Source organism: Phocoena phocoena, chromosome 5 (assembly GCF_963924675.1).
Source record: "Phocoena phocoena chromosome 5, mPhoPho1.1, whole genome shotgun sequence".
Classification (NCBI taxonomy): Eukaryota; Metazoa; Chordata; class Mammalia; order Artiodactyla; family Phocoenidae; genus Phocoena; species Phocoena phocoena.
Window position 1 is genome coordinate 8185352 of NC_089223.1, and position 22745 is coordinate 8208096.

The 22745-nt window shown below is 37.2% G+C and overlaps 1 protein-coding gene across 1 annotated transcript in view; it reads right to left on the reverse strand.

The window, feature by feature from the left end:
• FAM13A (family with sequence similarity 13 member A) overlaps positions 1-22745 on the reverse strand; it is a 306916-nt gene that overhangs the window by 165528 nt on the left and 118643 nt on the right. Inside the window, exon 5 of the mRNA XM_065878125.1 lies at positions 16218-16292. Within this exon, the coding sequence (XP_065734197.1) occupies positions 16218-16292 (75 nt within the window). The remainder of the gene's footprint in view (positions 1-16217; positions 16293-22745) is intronic.

Here is a 22745-nt window from a genome sequence, read left to right on the forward strand (position 1 = left end):
ATACAGCTTCTTAAGAAAAACACCAAGATTGCACGAACCAAATGGAGAAGTATGTTGAATTGAAAGATACTCCACAAAAGAGGAAATGTAAATAATAGTAAGCCTGTATACAGAAATATGTGGAATTTCATTAGCAATAGATCACAAAGTATGAAATTTAGAACAGGGTCTTATTTTTAGTCCTTTTGGCTCATAGACAAGGATTAAATACCTACTGTTCATAAGGATGTATGCAATTGGCACTCTCATATTTTCCAGTGGCTGTGTAAATTTTTATAACTCTAGCAAAAATTTAACTTAGCAATAGGTTTTAAGGGCCATAAAAATATTTATACCTTTTGAACTGGCAAATCCACTTATAGCAATCTATCCTGAGGAAATAATTCTAGCTAAGAAATAAACCTTATGCTGAAAAATGTTTAACCACTCAGTATTTATAATATTGAATCACTGAAAACCTGAGGTACAATGAGAATGATCATTGTTATTATGAAGCTTGTACTAACATAGAAAATGCTTATAATAATATATTAAGGGAAAATAGGAGAAAATAAAATTGTTTATATGAGTATATCTTTCAAATACATCCACATACATGTAGGCAAAGAGGCAATAATATTATACATCAAAATTCTAGTAGTGATTATATTAACAGAGGTAGAAAGGAAGGAGGCGAATTTTTGCTGTTTTCCTTTACTGTCTTTTTTTCAATGTCATCTGACATGTATAATAAAGTAAACAACAGCAACAAAATCTTCAATGGCTCCCCACTGTCGGTTTAAATTTATGAGAACGAATTTCCTATTCAAAGTCCTCAGTTCACCTCTGCTTTCTCTTGAATCTTATCTTAGACTTCTTACTCCTTACACTGTATCCAACCCTTAACAAGTCCCCTTCCAGTGGGCCCAGTGGTGGTACTCATTCCAAGTCTACTCAGTCGAACAGACAAATCTTTTCTCTTTTGGAACATTTCCTGACCCACTCCCTGCTGGAGAGGGATATATTTTAGTTAAAGCAATTTGGTACTTTTAAGAGAAATTCTATTTCCATAAAAGGACTGTTTATAAAAGCAGTAACCTATTTAATTTGGAAATAGGCATCAGTAACCTATTTAATTTGGAAATAGGCATCAGATAAAGTCAATCGGGACACTGTACCAGTAATTTTTTTCTTTTGTAGACATACAGTAATTGACTTTATTTTCTGCATGCCGTATGTCTCAAAAGAGGAAGTACAGTTGCTTCAATAAATGAATTTAAAGGAGTCAAGTTATATTCCACATCTAGAATTTTGTTCTCTCATTTAAAATTTATTCCATTAACATGTCAGATACAAAAATAAACATAAACATTCTCTCAATATTGGCTTTCAATAAAATTACTAGGTAAAGCTAATGATTTAGGATTATAAGAACTAAGGCAGTATTCAGTGATGGCTTTAAGAATCTTCTTTAGCATTTATAAAGCTATTTAATGCCTATAAATTCTGGGTATGAGAGGACTTAACAAAGAAGTACATTTTATAGCTGCATATGACAGTGTGAAACAATAAACATTTATCACACTGAGGAAAAAGTCCAAACTTTATGGCCTGATATGAAACTTGACCTGTAATATTCCATAGCAATAGCCACATTATTGGTAAGGCGTCGGATTCCTAGGACACCCCACTAAAATCTATTTACCTTATTATACTGAGAGTTTGGTAAGATAGCCTGAGGGAATCTGATATCCCAAAACCTTAGTTGACTTATAAAATGGTGTTCAGAATGGGTGATAAGAATAAGAAGTCCTGTGCCATCGGCTGCCTTTACAAACAAGACATGTGTAATGTTGGTAACTGAGAAGAGCTGCTGTCATCACAGAGAAAACACAGTCACTACAAAAACAGTTCAGAGCTTTTGTACGTAAGAAAGACTCTGAGTTATGGGTTAAGAAGTAAAAGAAGACAAAAGATAACATCACTAGGCCCTGCAGGCTCACTCCATGTCCCAGGCAGTATAACAATTACTTAATTATCTTTAATTCTCACAACTTCTCTGCAAAGGAGACAGTATAACACAATACACCATGTAGGGCCACAGAAATGCGAGAGGCGCTATGAGGGTAAAGAGTTTGAGCTTTAGGATCAAATATATCTGGAACTTATTATCCATACAACCTTGAGAAAATTAACTAGCTTCTCTAAGCCTCCATTTTCTCATCTATAAAGAAAGAAGGATGATGCAGACGCAGAGAATGGACTTGAGGACACGGGGAGGGGGAAGGGTAAGCTGGGACGAAGTGAGAGAGTGGCATGGACATATATACACTACCAAATATAAAATAGATAGCTACTGGGAAGCAGCCGCATAGCACAGGGAGATCAGCTCGGTGCTTTGTGACCACCTGGAGGGGTGGATAGGGAGTGTGGAGATATGGGGATATATGTATATGTGTAGCTGATTCACTTTGTTATAAAGCAGAAACTAGCACACCATTGTAAAGCAATTATACTCCAATAAAGATGTTAAAAAAAAAAGAAAGAAGGAAAATTAAGGTATTGGTAAAGTTTCTTCCAGGCGTATTGTAGGGCTGTATTTCCTGTTTCCACTGTGGCTGGGTGAGGCAATAGGATTACTTCTGGCTAACGAGTTATGACCAGAAGTGATCAAGTTACTTCTGAGCCAGGGCACTTAATTGCCAATGCAAGATCCTACAGAGCTCTTTCTTTTTCCTCTAGCCCTGTAACTGGCCACATTTAAGACGGGTTGCTCTGTCAGAACGGGTCCTCAAGAAACCATCATAAGCAGAGCCCCCTTGTCAATCTAGATCGGACGGGTAGCGTGAGCAAGAAATAAATGTAGCCTTAAGCCACTAAGATTCGGGGATTGTTTTATCATAAGTGTAACCAAGGCAATATGAACTGATAACGGTCATTTCTCTCCTATAGAGTTATGAGGATTTAATAAAGTAATATTAGAAATATTTTTCAAAGTCTCTAGCAAACAGTACTCAATCGACATCTATGATTACTATTATGTTATTATCTTTTATAAATTAGAATACTGAGATTGCAAAATATTCCATAGTGTGCCTCAGGACACACTGCTATTAAGAGACAGAGCTGCTTCTGTAACACTGTAAAGCCAAAGATCTGTTCATTAAAGCCACCCTCCTTCAGTCATCTAACCCGGCCAGAAAAAACCTCAACCTTCTAATAGTTATTATCTTTTTGTTCATATATGGGTTTTTCTTGTTGCTGTTCTAAAACCCTCTCTCTGTTGCACAAAAATTAATTTCTTTTCATTCTCTGATTTTTTCCTGTGTGTTTGCTGTTTATTTTGTTTAATACATGTTGTCACACAGCATGGCAATCTTTATGCAAGATTTAACAGTCACACCCCCCTACAATTTGGCTGCAGTCTATCTTTCAGAATTTATCTTCTACTTCTACCCATGCTAGTCTGGTCTATAAACGCTGATCAAAATATGAAATGCTCATTTTCTCCTTCTAGTCTTTGCTTATGCCATTCTAACTGAAATTCTTCCTCTGTCCAGTTTCTGATTCTTCTTTTTAAAAATTGGACTTAAACTCTATTTCTTCCACAAAGCCAACTCCAATCACAATTTAAGAGCACAGATGGTCCATTCTGCTTATTTGAAACATAATTTCATGTGATTTTATAAGACAGCTGTGTACTGCAGGGGTATAAAGCATGGAAACTGCAGTTCCCAGAATCCCTTGCCAGTAGAGTTCTGGTTAATTTCTTCCTATGACGAATTCTTACGAGATCTGAAGGCAGAGGAGGAAACAACATGCTTTGAGGATTTTAACTGCCTCATGGAACTGACTGAAAGCAAACAGGTCAGACACTAATTACGTTTTTACATTTTGAGGGACTTTACTGTAAACCCCCTTTACACGACAGCAAACAAATCAACAAACCACCGCCACTACCACGAAAAAACGTCAGCCCACACTAAAGAAGTCTTTGCTGTTCAAGAGGTAAAACAATCCCTGAGACACCAAACCTCCATGAATGGGAGGCAAGCTGTAGTTTAAAGAAGACATACTCGCTATACACACTTCAAGGGGAATAATGACAAAGAGGCAACTCTAAAAGGTGAAAAAGAGAAAAAGGACAATGCAGTTCCTCACAGAAAGTGCCTCCACTGCTTATGTGCACGTGTATGTGTGTGTACTAGAGTGTGAATGGGGTTGTTTAGTGTCCCGTTTGTATATGGGGTGGATGTGTGTGGAGGGAGGGACAATTTGTCTTCTAATTTCATAGATTCTCAGAACAAGAGGAACCACGTCTAGACCTGATGGAGCATTGACAGGTCTCCCAGATATTTTGGAGATTGAGTTGGTTGTAATGACTGGTTGGTTCTTTGGATTTTTATCCTGGCAAAAGGACTGGGTGTATTTTCTGCAGAGTAAGAGAAAAAATGTGTCTGGCAAACAGAAGGACAGGTTGCGGCAGCAACGATATATGTACTCGTCAATTCCTAGTTCATCGTCCTCTTCCTGGGCACACTGGAAAATTATATTTCCAGACTCCCACAAAGGTTACTGAGTCCTGGAATGTGAGTAGAAGGGACAAGAGTTGCTTCTGTACTAAGGCGGTTAAGTACCTATGAACTTTGCACACACTTTTTTTCTTTTTCACTCCTGATATTAGAAGCCACCTTTTTAGACAACATAGTTGAAAGACGGAAGCAGCTTGCCATCTGAATCACTGCTTGGAGGCTTGCTACCTACGAATCCCACCCCACCTGCATCAGACTGTGAATGAAGCCAATAACATCATGGGGCTAACTGTCACAAAAGTTGACATTAATAATCGTGATTAGACTGGTCATAATTATTGAACAGGACAAACCAGGGGAAACTGGAATGAAAAGGTCAGTGAGAACTCTAGGGTTAGGGAGAAATCATGGCAACCAGGCTAAGATTTGGTCGTTTTCAAAATAGGACAGTGAACCCAAAGGTAGATCTGAGATCAGAAAATCAGTCTAGCACGTGTGATGTCTTAATTTTGTTGCTTGTATGTATGTCTGGGCTCCAGTTCCTTCCGGTAAGAGACAGTGACTTTTCAACTTTGCATCCCTAGCACCTGGTGCAGGACAGATGGGATAAAATGTCCAAACTGAGCATAAGCTTCAGGGTGTCTATCAAAGCAGGTCAGATATGCAAGAGGACATGATTTTGGCTGGGGAAAGTCAGGGATCAGGTTTCTATACCCAGTCTTAGGAAGCTGGGTCCTCAGGACCAGTGGGTCCAGGTCAGCTATGCCCTGTGTGCCACAGCAGTGCTAGTCTAGAGATACTTCATAGAGGTCCTTGCATTCCTTGGCCTGGGGTCACTTCAGCTTATAGCATCTGGAAAGAGGCTAAATATAGAGGTTAAATGAGCCAAGTTATTAGATTAAGAGATTAGGCAGGTATACCCAGAAATACCATCATATTTGCATTATTATTTAAAATAACTATTTAACCCTGTATTATTTTTTACTCAATAGTATATATATATATATATGTTATAAAATATCACAGAACATAGGAAACACTATCCAAATAACTGAATCTACATGTCATTAATTCTAGAGAGATTAAAGAAAGAATATGCTTGTAAAAATAAAAGATTTAGTCATAGATATAACTGTAGTAATAAATGAGCAGTTATTCACTTTCACAAGTTTTATGCTTAACACTGAAGAGACAGCTTTGAGAAGTGATTTCCCAAGATAATGAAAGAGGCAAAAAAGGAAGAGAATCTTATCACCCAGCACCTATAGGGGAGACGGAAAAATACGGAACATTTTCTATCTAGTGAAGTAAACATACATTCATATATACAAACATATGGGGGCAGAGAAAACAGATGGGAAATTATTATAAGAAAAGCTCTAAAGAGACAAATCAGGAAAAGAAACACATAAAACCCAGATTCTTAAATTCCAGAAATAATTATGTATTTAATGGTTATTGAACCCTTTCCAAAGGAAAAATGTACTAAATTTTACTAGATTTTTACAAGAGCAAATTCTCTTTAACCTCCCCCCATAAAACACACACATTGACACTCACTGCTTTCATATAAAATAAGAGAAAAAACTGACTGATTTATTTGTTCTTTCTCAAGTATTTACTGAGCATTCACTATGTGCCTGACATTGTGAAAGTATTACCAAAAAAAAAAGGAAGGAAGAAAATGGCATGATTCTAAAAGAGCTCTCTAATGTAATAAAGACACTCAACACAGAAGAGGCTGTCAATAAACAGAGCAAATACATTTAAAAGAACTGGTTATCGAGTTTCAGTATCACATCACATGGAAAATCCATTAAAATATATGTCTATGGAGGAAAAGGTGACAGACATTAGGAAAAAAAATCTACCGTTTGAATAATAGATATAGAGAAAATAGCAGAGATGGATGAAACAGGAAATAGCTACAGTAGAGAATCTGTAAAACTAAAAGCTGCAAAGACTAATAGACAAATTTCTAGCAAGCCTAATCAAAAGCAAAAAAGAAAATGTCCCAAAATATTAAAAATGAAAAAAAGACTATAACTACAGATGAAATATTGATTTCAAAAATAAGAGGAAACATTAAAATATTTTATGCTGATTAATTAATTAAAATAGACAATTTCCTAGAAAAGATAACATCAAAAAACTAAAAATAGAACTACTATATGATCCAGGAATTCCACTCCTGGGTATATACCCAAAGAAAATAAAAACATTAATTTGAAAAGGTACATGCACCCCAATGTTCATAGCAGCATTATTTACAATAGCCAAGACATGGAAACAACCTAAGAGTCCATCAACAGATGAATGGATAAAGATGTGCGTGTGAACGCACACACGCACATACACACACGCACACACACATATATATATTGATAATGGAATAGTATTCAGCCTTAAAAAAGAATGAAATTCTGCCATTTGTAACAACATGGATGGACCTAAAGTGTATTATGCTTAGTGAAGTCAGTCACACAGAGCAGGACAAATACTCTGTTACGACTTACTTGTGGAATATAAAAAATAAACCAAATGAATTAACAAAACAGAAACAGACTTATAGATATGGAGAACAAACCAGTAGTTACCAGTAGGGAGAGGGAAAGGGTGAGGGGAAAGCTATGGGTAGGGGATTAGGAGGTACAAACTACTGTGTATAAAATAAATATGCTACAAGGACATACTGTACAGCACAGGGAATACAGCCAATAGTTTATAATGACTTTAAATGGAGTATAATCTATAAAAGTATCAAATCACTATGCCGTACACCTGAAAGTAATATAATATTGTAAATCAACTATACTTCAATTAAAAACTAATAATTCAGAATAAATAAAAAACATGAGGGACTTTCTCGGTGGCGCAGTGGTTAAGAATCCAACTGCCAATGCAGGGGACACGGGTTCAATCTCTGGTCCAGGAAGAGCCCACATGCTGCGGACCAACTAAGCCCAGGTGCCACAACTACTGAGCCTGTGCTCTAGAGCTTGCGAGCCACAACTACTGAGCCTGCGTGTCACAACTACTGAAGCCCGCATGCCCGAGAGCCTTGGTGCCGCAACTACTGAGCCCACATACCACAACTACTGAAGCCCGCGCGCTCTATGGCCCGTGTGCTGCAACTACTGAGCCTTGCTCGCTGCAACTACTGAAGCCTGTGCGCCTAGAACCCACGCTCCGCAACAAAAGTTCCACAATGAGAAGCCCACTCACCGCAAGGAAGAGTAGCCCCCACTCGCTGCAGCTAGAGAAAGCCTGCACGCAGCAACGAAGACCCAACACAGACAAAAAAAATAAAACAAAAAATAAAATAAATTAAAAACACGAATAGGACTATAGGCACAAAATAAACTGAATCAGTAGTTAAAGATCAACTTACCAAAACAAATTTAAAAAACAAAACAAAATTAAAAACAAATAAATCAATAAACCTCACTAGACCTAGACACATTCTGCCAAATACTGCAGGAACTAATAATCCTCCTCTTAAATTGTTTCACAGATTACAAAAGGCTCTCCTCATTTCATTTTATTAACATAGTGCAAGCTTTATACCAAAAGTAGACAAAACAAAAAAATTTATTAACCTAGATGCAAAAATACTAAACAAAATATCAGCTATCCAAAACTTTCAAGGTGTTTAAAAATAGGTATCAGGGCCAGGTTCAGAACTGGTTTATTCCAGTGATGCACTGCTGGTCTAAGGTTAGAAAGTCTATGAATATGACTCTCCACAATAAAAGAAAATGGGAGAAAAACCATGCAATTATCTTAACAGAAATCAAGGGAATATTTGCTAAAGTTTAACATTCACTCAAAATAAAAATTCTTAGCAAAATGTAAATTTATAAAACATACCTACCAAAGACCTTAAGTAAACACCATAAACCTAATGAGTGTATGTGTGAAGAAAAAATGCATGAAAACATACAGACACTAACTACTTTCATATGAAACAAAAAAACAAGAAGCAAATATTTATGTGTTCATTTTCAAGATTTTATTGGAGGTCGGCTATGTGCTTGGCATTTCAAAAGAATTACCCACCCCCTCCCCAAAAAAAGGAAAGAAAGAAAGAAGATAAATGCAATTATAATATGTAAAAGTAAAATGTAGAAAACTTCCCTTAAAATCAGGAAGCAACTCAAGAAGGCATGCTATCATCATTTCTATTTAACCTTATACTGGGAGTCCTGGAATGTAGCATAAGAAAAAAAAGATATTAAATGATAAAAGGCTTGAAAAGGAATAAATGATGCTCATTATTTCCACAGGACATGACTGCCTCCAAATGAAGTCAAACAGAATTGCTTACAAAATATTATGAGAATTTGGCAAAGTTTTCAGATATAAAGTCAATGGTAAAAGTCAGTTCCAACGTTAAACGTCAGCAGCAAAGTTTGAAGACATAGTAAGTACTCCATTTATAATATCTACAAAATGGAGATCTAGGAGAAAATGATAATTTTTTAAAAATCAAAAGACATTAAAGAGGACCTGAGTAAATGGAAACTTACATGATGGTCATGGATAAAATACCAATGCTCAGGAAATTAATCTATCAATTCAATTTAAATTCTAAATAAAATTTCTCGTGAAACTTGATAATATTCAACTACAAAAGCAAAGGACCAAGAATGGCCAAGATAATTTTCAAGAAGGAAAACAAAGTTGAAGAAACTTATTCTACCAGATATCACTAATTAAGACACTGTGGTAATGACATAAGATAAACACACAGAAAAAGCAACAAATAGTACAGTCCAGAAAGAGACATAAAAACATCTGATATATAATGGAAATGCTATTTCAAGAAGTGGGGGAAAGACGAACTATTGAATAAATATGCTGAGTTGATTGATTTTCACATATAAAATGAGATTCCTACTTTATGCTTTACATAAAATTCAATTTTGAATGATTAAGACCTATATATATATAAAGCAAACTTTAAAACTTTTGGAAAATAATAAAAAAGACGTTCTAAGTGATCTCAAAGTAGGTGAGGATTTCTTAAACAAGATGTAAAAAAGCACAAACACTAAAGACTTCATTGAAGTAAAAAACTTTCAAACATTAAAAGACACTGTATTCTATATGAAACAAAAAAACCCCCAGAAAATTGGGTGAAAGTGTTTGGAACACATATAGCTGACAATAGCTAGCAAACTCTTACAAATCATTAAGAGAAAAGCAAACAACCCAATAGCAAAATTTGCAACAGTAGGAGAAAGCAGTACACAGAGTAATAAACACAGATATGACCAAAGTTTAATAAACATATGAAAACAAACACATGATATACACGCTGTCCGCGTGGTAGGCTACATTATAGGGAAGGTACAAATTAACTCAGAAATCTCAGTGGCGTAACAAAACAGGTTTGTTTTTCAGTCATGACACAGATCCAATGCAATCTGACAGGCCGCTCTGCGGACCCATGCTCCACTGTCCAGTTAATGTACTGTAAGAAAGGGCTGGAAAAGTTTTGAATTTCTACCTCTGAAATGACAGTTGTCGCTTCTGCTCACAGCCTACTGGCCAAAAGTAGTTGACTGGCCTCACCTACCTGCAATGGGGCTGGGAAACGTTGGAGAGACACTTGGACATTCAGTGAAAAATAAATGTCTCTGTGATGAGTAGCAATTAGAGAAATCCAAACTAAGGCAATAGCAAGATGCTTCCCACACTCATTAGATTCGGGGGAACAACCATGAGAACTCTGATATTACCAACGATTTGTGAGGATGTGAAAAAACGAAAGTCACACACAGCTGTTGTATATGTTAAATTAGCACATTTTAAGAGCATCTGCAATACCGGGACAAAGGTGTACCTACTTACGACCCTACTCTACAGGTGCATAAAAGGTGGCATGTGAAAATTATTCACTTACAGTTGGTTTATAATAGCAAAATATTGGAAATCAACTGAATATTGGAGACAACCTAAATATTAGAAAAACCCAGAATACCTAAACTGTATTTTATTCTTACTGAAAGTGAATACTGACAGAGCATATTGAACAGGAAAAAAAGTTGCAGAAGGTGATATACTGTACACTTTATTAACACAAAGTTGTAAAACCTGCAAAGTTATCATATATATTGTGTGTAGATACAGGTACGTGGTTAGCCTACAACAATGTGCATAAATTATAAACAACTTCAAAGTGGGGAGGAGAGACGGTATGTTAGGCTACACTATTCATAAAACAATTCATATCTGTTAATTCTACTATAGGTAATAAAACCTAAGAAAATAATACTGTTTAACAGTCAGAAGTTCTTCTTTGTTAACACTTACCTAGTAAGGCTTTTTATATTAATGATAATTAGAAGCAGTTCCATATTTTCAAAATAGTTAAATATGGATGACAACATATGAAACGCTATGATTATTAGAAAATATATATATTAAGTAGTATAGTGACTGGAACTTGATCAATCGTAGCTACCATCATCATCATCACTGTTACTGCTACTACTATTATTTACCTTTATTAAAGGAATAAGTACGCAGAGTAGGCTGATGTGTGGAAACAATAGTGAAACAATGTCAACTGGAAAAAGTGGAATACTAATTAGAATGCTTGTATACATTAATTAAAGCACCATAAACTATATTCACATCCATTAACAATGACTTTAAAATAACTTAGAATTTTAGTAAAATTTAATGCTTATTAAATGACTATTAATTTGCATATTGAAAATAAAATTATACTGTCACTCAATTTTCTCAAAACCCTACATTAGTTTAAATTTCTAGTTCACTATGCTAATAGGCATAGGCATTTATTTTCTTTTTTATTTTATTTTATTTTATTTATTTATTTTTTTGCAGTACGCGGGCCTCTCACTGTTGTGGCCTCTCCCGTTGCGCAACACAGGCTCCGGACGCGCAGGCTCAGCGGCCACGGCTCACGGGCCCAGCCGCTCCGCAGCATGTGGGATCTTCCCGGACCGGGGCACGAACCCGCGTCCCCTGCATGGGCAGGCGGACTCTCAACCACTGTGCCACCAGGGAAGCCCAGGCATAGGCATTTTTAAAACCATTTAAGAAAATATATCTGTGACAACTAGTTTCATTATTGAAGAAAATCTCCTTCATAAATGATGCATGGCCCCTGAAATCATTAACTTCTGAAAAGAAAAATAATTTAACAGTTGCTTCTACTACATAACTGCTTACTTGATAACTGCGTTATTTTTATCACACATTTTTTTAGTTAATATGACTTCGTTTACTAAAGGAAACATCTATAAAAGCAGTAGGAGAATGCAATGACTAAACCTATTATGTGCTTGTAATTTTAATTTTTATCAGTACAGTTTTATCCACTGAGAAAAGTCAGGAAGGAAAGAGATTATCTTCTATTTTATACTTTCACTCCAGCACTGAATGAATCTGACATTTATTTTTATACAATGGCCCGAACCTGAGGTTTTTTTTTTTTTTTTTTAACCGAGGTCAAGAAGAGCACAGCAAATTCAGTGGGAAGTCTAGGTCATACCCCAAGGGGAGAGAGAAGAAAGAGTTTTCTTCCCTTAGTTCCTGGATCTTCTTTAGGGTTTATACTGTGACCAATGAATATGGGTTGTGAGGCTTATTTAGAGCCATCTGCACTTGTGTTAGGTAGAAAAAGACTTTGTCTCCTCTCCTCTAATCATTATTATACTAGGTTACAAGGAGCTGTGCCTATGTTCTACACCTCTTTAAAAATCTATTTGATGTTCGCTTCTGTATCATCTATTCCATTTATTTGTTTGCATATGTAGTCTACCCAGTTATTGGCCATGAAATGGTTATACGAGCATGCCCTTGAGCTAGCTGGGCTGGTGATCACTGCTCATCCAGGAAGTGTCATGGCACTGTGTAATGGAGGTATCATTTTTTTTTTCCAGCTTGGACTCAGGTCAAGAAGAGGCTTTCCTATATAAGGGACAGAAATACAATTCTCCCCATTGCCTAAGAGCAGAGAAAACAGCTAGCAGAGGGAACACAGATGGGGACAGATGGCTTAGACTAGAGAGACATCTCCAGAGCCAGTGGACAAATGCCATTTCTGGATTACCATTTTACATCTCTAGCCATACAGGGATCAGAAATGCTTAGCTGTTCAAGACACATACAGCTGTAACTAGAGATGTCTGAGAAAGACAGCTACAGAGGCCAAATGAAGTAACATTAGTACCAAGGATACACATCATTCTCACAGCTCACTAAGTCATTCTAGAAAGGACACACCAACCACATTTTGTTTGTTTGTCTGTTTTATACCAACTATATTTGAAAGTGTTTTCAGCTTCAGTTTTCAAAGATCAACTGGCGGAAAAAAAGATCTTAAGATACAATCTTGGTGAAAGAGTTAGTGCCTTATAATCTCTTGCAACTCACATGCTCTGCCTCATTTCTGGGGATTTGAAATAACAAGTATTTTAATCACCTCTAAACTAAGCAGAGCTAAGCAAAGATTAGTTTGCTCATGTAAATTTAAACTTGCTCATGCAAGACCACAGAGAAGCTAAAGTTACAAACTACGGATTAACCAATTTCTCTATTGAGTTAGCTTGGTCATGAACCATACAGTGAGACTGAGAGAGGATAATCAATATACATTAATTATTGATTCTCTATATGCCTGAAATATTCCAAATGGGATTAATTTCATAATAGTAATAGAATCTCTTCAAACAGTTTTTATGACAGGTTTCAAGATTATCTTTCATTTATGAAGTGATTCATCTAAGTCTCTTCACCTAAAAGTAGGTATATTCCAATATAAATGGAGTTAATGAGCAAATGTTACCTAAAAATGTTCCTCAAATCCTATATTTTTAAATGCATTTACTTGGTGAGTATATTTTGACACTGAATTTTTATTAATTCACAGTAAACAAAATTTCTACTATACATTTGAATTCGTTTTCTATAAGCCTGTAATATTTCAGTGAAGAAGATACAGAAGATAGTTTGAATCTGGAAAGGAATGCATAGTAGTTAAAACATTTTTCCAAAAAAAAAAAAAATTAAGGTGGAACAAGTTTTATAAAAAATAGATGTTGGTATTTCTTTTAAAAATAAACTGTAGTCTCTTACCCTAAGTATTAAGTAATGACTCATTACTTCACTTGATTTAACTTTTCAAAGAAAGCCGCAATTATTTTTATAATAACCTGCCATTAAAACCAGAGATAAGAATCCTTTAAAATTTTGCCTACAATGAACACAAGAAAGTTTGGAGGACATTTTGTCTTAGAACTGGAAAAAGAAGTAGCTATATAAATATCATAGTGGTCAGTTAGGAATATTATATACACCTAGTAAATAGGAGAAGTTCTACTCAAAAGATTTAAGATATGGAAAGGGGCTCTAAAATTAATGCAATCACTCTTCTGGTTGGACAAATGATCAAATAAATTCTCACAATATATTTTAGGTTAATGGAGTTTTTCTTTTCACTAGCAAAACAACTATGTGCATTTTGGAATTCTCTTAATAAAGAGAACAAAATTTTACACATTAGACCCTGTATTCTGTCATATGTAAGATAGTTCTTATTTTTCTTGTTAAAATTTGCTTACACTTTCCACTGACCATGTGCTATTTTTATAATTATGAAAAAATCAATAAAATGATTTCTATTGTGCGAAAGAAAAATTACAGTTGCACATTTTATTTTACCCCCAGAAGTAACCTTCCATTATACTTGAGTGTTCTCTATATTATAGGGAATACAATGGAAACAATTCTGATTGAGAAGTAAAACTGTCTACTAAAAAATATCACTACGAGTTTTATAGTATACAGTCTTACATTTAAGTCTTTAATCCATTTTGAGCTTATTTTTGTGTATGGTGTTAGAGAATGTTTTGATTTTCTTCTTCTACATGTGGCTGTCCAATTTTCCCAGCACCACTTACTGAAGAGACTGTCTTTTCTCCATTGCATATGCTTGCCTCCTTTGTCATAGATTAATTAACCATAGGTGTGTGGTTTTATTTCTGGGCTTTCTATCCTGCTCCACTGATCTATAAGAATGTCTTTAGGCCAGCACCATACTGTTTTGATTGCTGTAGCTTTATAGCATAGTCTGGAGTTAGGGAGCCTGATTCCTCCAGCTCCATTTTTCTTTCTCAAGATTGTTTTGGCTATTTGAGGTCTTCTGTGTTTCCACATAAATTATAAGACTGGATACTATAAAACTCTTAAGAGGAAAACATAGGCATAACACTCTTTGACATAAATTGCAGCAATACCTTTTTGCACCCACCTCCTAGAGTAACGAACATAAAAACAAAAATAAACAAATGGGACCGAATGAAACTTCAAAGCTTTTGCACAGCAAAGGAAACCATAAACAAAACAAAAAGACAACCCTCAGAATGGGAGAAAATATTGGCAAATGAAGCAACCAACAAGGGATTATCTCCAGAATATACAAACAGCTCGTGCAGCTCAATATTAAAAAAACAAAAAACAACCCAGTCAAAAAATGGGCAGAAAACCTAAACAGACATTTCTACAAAGAAGACATACAGATGGCCAAAAAGCACATGAAGAGGCTCAACACTGCTAATTATTAGAGAAATGCAAAGCAAAACTACAATGAGATATCACCTCACACCAGTCAGAATAGCCATCATTAAAAAGTCTACAAACAATAAATGCTTGAGAGGGTGTGGAGAAAAGGGAACCCTCCTACACTGTTGGTGGGAATGTAAATTAGTACAGCCACTATGGAGAACAGTATGGAGGTTCCTTAAAAAAACTAAAACCATAGCTAACATACGATCCAGCAATCCCACTCCTGGGCATATATCTGGAGAAAACCATAATTCAAAAACATATAAGCACCCCAATGTTCACTGCAGCACTATTTACTACAGCCAAGACATGGAAGCAAGTTAAATGTCCATCGAAAGAGGAGTGGATAAAGAAGATGTGGCACATATATACAATGAACTATTACTTAGCCATAAAAAAGAATGAAATAAGGCCATTTACAGGAACATGGATGGACCTAGAGACTATCATACTAAGTGAAGTAAGTCAGACAGAGAAGGACAAATATATGATGTCACTTATATGTGGCATCTAAAAAATGATACCAATGAACTTATTTACAAAACAGAAACAGACTCACAGACTTAGAAAACAAACTTACGGTTACCAAAGGGGAAAGGTGTGGGGTGGGAGGGATAAATTAGGAGGTTGGGGTTAATATATACACACTACTATACATAAAATAGGCAATCAACCAGGACCTACTGTATAGCACAGGGAACTCTATACTCTGTAATAACGTATATGGGAAAAGAATCTGAAAAAGAATAGATATATGTATATGTATAACTGAATCACTTTGCTGTACAGCTGAAACTAACAAAACATTGTAAATCAACTCTACTCCAATATAAAATTTTTTAAAAGTTAGTGGGTAAAAAAAATAAAAAATAAAAACATAAAAAATATCACTGTCCATTAAATAATAAGAGTGTCCTGAGCATTTTTGGATGAATATAACCTTGGATTAAATATGCTAAAAAGAAGTATATTTAAGACCACTAGGTCCAAAAAAAAAGGGGGTGTGGTGCTGAGGGAAATGCAAGCCACAGAGCATGGAAACCCAAGAAGATAGAGTCTTTCTAAACGTTTCACACAATAGCCTAAAGAGCAGACATAACCTACCTTGGTTTTTGGAGATGGCTTTTGTGTGTCTCTTACGAAGTCTTTTGTTAGAAGGATGTTCTTACAATTGGCCTCCTATAAAAGAAGTATAAAAGAAACATTAGAGACCGAAGAACACTACCCAAACCAGAAATTACAATGTAGTGAAACACATTTCTGGATTGAGTTGTTCATATCAGAAGCTAGTGAGACTGTAGAGAGCAGTCAAAACGTTTCCTTTCTTCTTTGTCACGTACATCAGTGAAGTAATGTAATACAGTGATGGGGTAGGTATGGGACCTACAGGACATATATATTCAGAGATGATTATTAAAAATCTCACCTACGCTATCATGTCATTTACATATCCACAGACATCTCACCTCTTCTTTGGAGAATTGAATAGTAATTCTCCAAGATATCAACACCAAACTTGAAGTTTCCAACTTTCCCCAAGTATTTTACAAATGGGTTCTGACTCTGTAAATGTTTTATCATAAACAAATTCCTTCACATTCTTCATAGTCCGTATCAAATAGTGACAGCTGCATATCAATATCCCAAGAAAAAATATCTGAGTATCTGTTTACAAAATTATTAAGCTGCTAAGTCCTCGGTTCACGCCAAAACAGTACATGCAGAAATAAGAGCAGAGATTATGAGGCAGCAGCTTACTTGCGGTTGGACAGATTTACTATTTATTTCTACATGGTAAATAAAAACAACAATCTTGTTGTTTCTTACAAAATAATGTAGGGCCTCACTTCTGAATAGCCATTAACTTGAGTCAATTTTCCATAGATGATTCTATCTCCAAATTAAGCCAGAACGAAAATACATAAGAGGAAGATTATAGTCAACAATAAAGCTAAGGAGTAAATAAGTCAGATTTCTTTTACCTGCTCCAAAACCTTCACCTCTGCCTCCCATTTCTTCCCCTATCATGTCTACCATTCACTCATCTAAATAATGAGGTTTTTTTCCAATTTACTTTAGGGTTAATTATCTTCTTTTAAACAAAACTGTATTCTACACATTTTATAATATTAATAAAATTTCCCGGAATTACATTCTTATATTTTTAAAGGGAACAGTATATTATTAGGATAAAATGTCCCTAAAGATAAATAATTACTAAATCATAGGATGTGTCAGGCACTGTGCTAGAGACTTCGCATCCACAAGGCCACGCCCCCCTCAACAGCCCTATGAGTTAGGTACTATTATTATATCGTATTATCATTCCCCTTTTAAGTATTACACAACAAACGCATACAGAAGTTAAGTAAATTGCCTAATGTCACACAGGACTCAAAGATGGTCCTGAATAACTTTAAGGCCTGAGCTCTTATCATCTTTATATACTACTTCTCATCCAATATACTTGACAGCTTAAATGACTAGGTTGTAGAACCACAGCATTTTAAAGCCAAGAGAGTTTTTAATGATCAACTACTCTATCCACACCCCTAATTTTACAGATGAGGGGTGTGCATCCTGAGGTGATGTGCCCCAAATCACACAGAGAGTGGTAGAGCCGAGACCCATGCCTGGACCACAGGGCTGTACAGGCTACCTGTCCTCCGCTTTGTGCTAGGGAACAATATTCCCAGACTCGGAGGGGATCGTGAACCTCTCGTGAGCTGGGGGCAGGGGTAGCTGCAGCGCGGCCAACACTCTCAGCTGTCTGTGGCCTCGTGCACAGCCCTGTGTAAGGACCAAGGGTACATTTCTGAGATCTCCAAATAAGTGTGCATTCCAGTCCTACCCTTTCCCACCAGTCACACCACCTGCTGTTGGGAAGCTGTTTACTGGAAATAGTGAATGAACCCATTCCCGCTTCTGACTCACTGTGAGAGGGATAAACTATATCCAGCATGACATTTAAAAGGTTTAAGTGATTAACTGCATAACCCGTTGCGTAATCTGGCTACCCCTGGATAATATAATTAGGTATAATCCTCATACCTCTTTTTAAACTACTGGTAAGTAAATGTTAGAATGTGATGAGAAGAAAAAAGGCCAACTCTTCAGGGAAGTGAATAGGAATAGGTGACCTTTGTTTATGTCTGTCTGAGCTTATAAATGCCTATAATTCTTTCTTCCTTATGCATAAACTAAAAGTGGCCGTGTTTCCTTTAAAAGTGACAGTCTCAATCCTAATTTGCCTCCCTGTCCCTGTGAATTAATAAGTATAAGGCTGATAGTCAGCTTTTCCTTAAAAGACTCTGAAAGCATTTTCTGTAAACTTTTAACTGAAAATACCACCTACATAAATTACGTTTATTTTTTGTTTTATGACTTTAAATTCAGAGAGTGGAGTCAAAGTGAAGTTCAGTAGTCACAGCACCATCCTAGATCTCTAACCAGCTCTAGGAAGTCAGGTAAGCATTTTTTTTTTTTTCGGTACACGAGCCTCTCACTGTTGTGGCCTCTCCCATTGCGGAGCACGGGCCCCGGACACACAGGCTCAGCGGCCATGGCTCACGGGCCCAGCCGCTCCACGGCATGTGGGATCTTCCCGGAGCGGGGCACGAACCCGTGTCCCCTGCATCGGCAGGCGGACTCTCAAACGCTGAGCCACCAGGGAAGCCCCAGGCAAGCATTTTAACCTCTTGGACCTCTCCCTCAGTTTAAAGATCTATACAACAAAGGGACTGGATTAGGTGAGCTCCAAGAATCCTAGCTAGCTCTTAAATTTCAAGACTTTATGATCTTATGATTCTTTCAGGAAGCAATATTTACTGACAAAAAAGTTAAGCCACATCCTGTTGAGGATTGCATTCCCAATGCCCCCAACCGAATGCTTCTGGAGTACTGGCACCCATGCAATAGCAGTGAGCTATAGAACACCGGCCACACTTCCTGCAGGACCAAGTGTTACTCAGATTTCTGGAGGGAAATTAAGTAATTCAACTCGTACCTTCAATAAGTAACTGGTAATAACTTAATGTATTGTTTTAAAACAGATATAGTGCGGTAACTCCATAATATATTATGAGAAATATTTTAAAGATAAAGCCCTTTTAAAGTTGTGCTTTTAGAAAGCCATTTATGCTTGTAGGTATATACCTGAGAATTAAAAACATATGTCCACACAGAAACTTTTACATAAGTGCTCACTGTAGCATTATTCACAATGGCCCCAAAGTGGAAACAACACAAATGTCCATCAACTGTTGTTCAGATAAAAAAAGTATGGGGTATACCCACGATGGAATATTGTCCAGCTATAAAAAGGAATGAAGTACTGGTACCTGCTAATCACACAGATTCACCTTGAAAACACTATGCTAAGTGAAAGAAGCCAAACACAAAAGGACATACATCGTGATTCCATGTGTATGAAATGTTCAGAATGGACAAATAATGACAGGAAGTAGATTAGTGGTAGCCAGGGCCTGGGAGGAGGAGGGAATGTATAGTCACGTCTCATAGCTCCAGTCTGCATGGGGTTTCTTTTGGGGTGACAAAAATGTTCCGGAGCTAGGTAACGGTAACGGTTGTACAACTTGGTGAACACGCTAAAACCCGACAGACTGCACATTGTAAACAGGTGAACTTTATGGTACATGAATTATGTCTACATTTTTTAAAAAGCCTTTTAAAGCAAATCCCCACATTCCCAGGGCAAAGGGAAGAGACCTCAGGTTTGTGTTTGAACTCTCCCCTTAGAAGAACTTCTTTGCAAAGGTTTGAAGGGGGAATGTTTCGTGTTTGTAAGTATTTTGTGAGCATGGAAATTCTCTCAAATATTAACTGAACCCTATTATTATGCGTGGCATTCCAATGCTGGGCACTGGAGAATGGAATGATAAATTAGACATGAATATATTATATAGGGTATACTTATATTTATTTTAAACATTTCTACTTGAACGAGACTTCTGACTGAACTGACTGCCCACTCCAAAGACTTGAGTAACATCCAATTGCTTAAAACCGCTGTATCATGAAAACACCATTTAAAAATACAATAGGGAAAGAAAAAATACCTTGTTTGTCACTGCTTTGTTGGCCTTTCCACTCACTTACTAATGACAATAAAAAATAGGAAAAAAAGCACCTGCCGTTCCCTCAGCCTAGCCCGCTGCTCCCAGCTATTCACATTGTGTGCCCACACTTCATCCAGGTCTCTGTTCAGTTTTGCTGGAGCGGACTCCCTCCCTGGAACACCTTATCTGAATCACCACTGCTCTCCCCTCCCACTGGGGCTCTCTCTATTTCTTCAGAGCGCTCAGCAATATCTCATTTTAATATTTAGTGGTTTTAATTCACTGTCCATCTCACCCTGCTCTGTGAGAAGACCTGTATCACTCACGGATACACCCACAAGGCCTAGAACACTGTTTGGCACACAGTAGAAGCTCAACTGTTGTGGTGGATGAGTAAACCAAATCAATGAACAATATTCCTTTTCTAACCTTTCACAATCCCTTTGTGCATTCCTGCTGTTTTTAATTCTCTCCTTAATCAGCTTACACTTCATGACCTTTCATTCCTTTGCTAATGCCCTTCGTTTTCTTCCTCTTGTCGTCAATCACTGCATTTATTTCACAAAAGGACAACCTTGGATGAATCCGGTTATATGCCTTCTCTGTGCTGGGAATGGAGCAACTGAAAGTGGCTGGAAAAAAAGTATAGAACTGGGGCTTCCCTGGTGGCGCAGTGGTTGAGAGTCCGCCTGCCGATGCAGGGGACACGGGTTCGTGTCCCGGTCCGGGAGGATGCCACATGCCGCGGAGCGGCTGCGCCCGTGAGCCATGGCCGCTGAGCCTGCACGTCCGGAGCCTGTGCTCCGCAATGGGAAAGGCCGCAACAGTGAAAGGCCCACGTACCGCAAAAAAGAAAAAAAAAAAAAAAAAAAATATATATATATATATATAGAATTGGTTGACTGTGTCATGTTAAATTTATTACCATAAATCTTGAATGAACCCTCTCTAATCCACAGCAATCCTGCTATACTTCTTTAGTAACATGATTTTCCACTCTCCAAGACGATATTTCATGTCTCCTCCTCTCTTCTCAATCCCTTTTCCTTCCATTCTTGCTTCATCGGAAACAAGAAGCATCAGAGAAGTTTCTCATTACCCCACCATCAAATTTACAAACCACTCTACGTCCCTCCAGTTACCATGGAAGATTCTGGTCCTAATCGGCCATTCCCTCCACGCCACCTTTGAGCCCATCTCCTCTCACCTTCTCAAGGACGTCACTCTTTCAATTCTCCCCTCCCACTCCCTCTCCACTAGATCATTCCCATAATCACACGCATGCTCTGTAATTATCTTTAAGAACAGAAAACACCAACCAAAAAAACAACTTCCTCAATCTTAGTTCTCTCACTAGCTGTGGTCCCACGTTGTTTGCTTTCCTTTATAGCGCACTCCTCCAAAGCAGCTGTCTTCACCGTATCTACTTCTTCATCTTCAGTGCCCCCAAATCTGTGTTTTTCGTTTGTTTTTTTGGTCACTAGCCACAGAAAGTGCTGAAAACAGTCACAGCTTGGTTTCCATCCTACTCAGTTAGCAACACCTGACCCAGGTGATTCCTTCTAATTGCTGCCACATCGTCACTGATGGGGGGAACTGCCCACCTCATGAACCAACTCCACAGGATCTGCTTGGGCACTGCTTCTCCTCTATACAATAAACTTACATATCTATTGGTTATTGGTTTGTTTTGTGTATCCTCTACTATATACAAGTTCTATGAAGGTAAATAATTGGTGTCCCTAACTCATGACTGAAACTACAGTGCCACTGCAAAGTGCCTTGTATAGTAGGAGCTCAATAAATATGTGTTGAATAAATAGTTGAGTGAAATCGGAGTGACTCAAGGGTTGATGTAGAGAATTCTTCTTTCCCCAAAGGATACAATGATCTCAGAACACTTTCATTTCTTCTAAATACAACCAATATCCTGATGACTCCCAAATCTGTATCACTACCTTTGACATTTCTCCTAAGCTACTTAAGTCTAACTGCTTACTTGGCAACTCTACCTTGCTGTCTAATAAGCACCTAAATTTATGTCCAAACCTGAGCTTTTGATTTGTCAGCAAAATAATTTAGGTCAGTCCTGGAGTTTCTTCCCCAGATTAGCAAATGGTACCCAGTTGCTCAAGCCAATGTCTTAGGTATCAACCTTGATTCCTCCCTTTCCCGTACCTCCCACCATCAAACCTATCATCAAGTCCAGTCAGCACTCTCCAAAGTAAACTGGGATTCATTCACTTCTCTCTATGTACACAGCCAACCCAGTCGTAGCCATCATTTTTCACCTAAATTACTTCAATCATCCTGCTTTCTATAAGCTTTGTATACGTAAATCAGATGATGTCATTCCTCAAGCAATGTCTCATCATTACTCCCGGAATAAAATCCAAACTATTTACCATAACCTACATAGCCTCACATGATCTAGCCCTTGCCTTCTTGTCTAACCTCATCTCACACCACTTGCCCGCTCCCTTACTATGCCTTAGACACAACGGCCGCCTTTTCTACCTTCAAACACTCCGAGCCCTTTCCTGCCTTCAAGTAT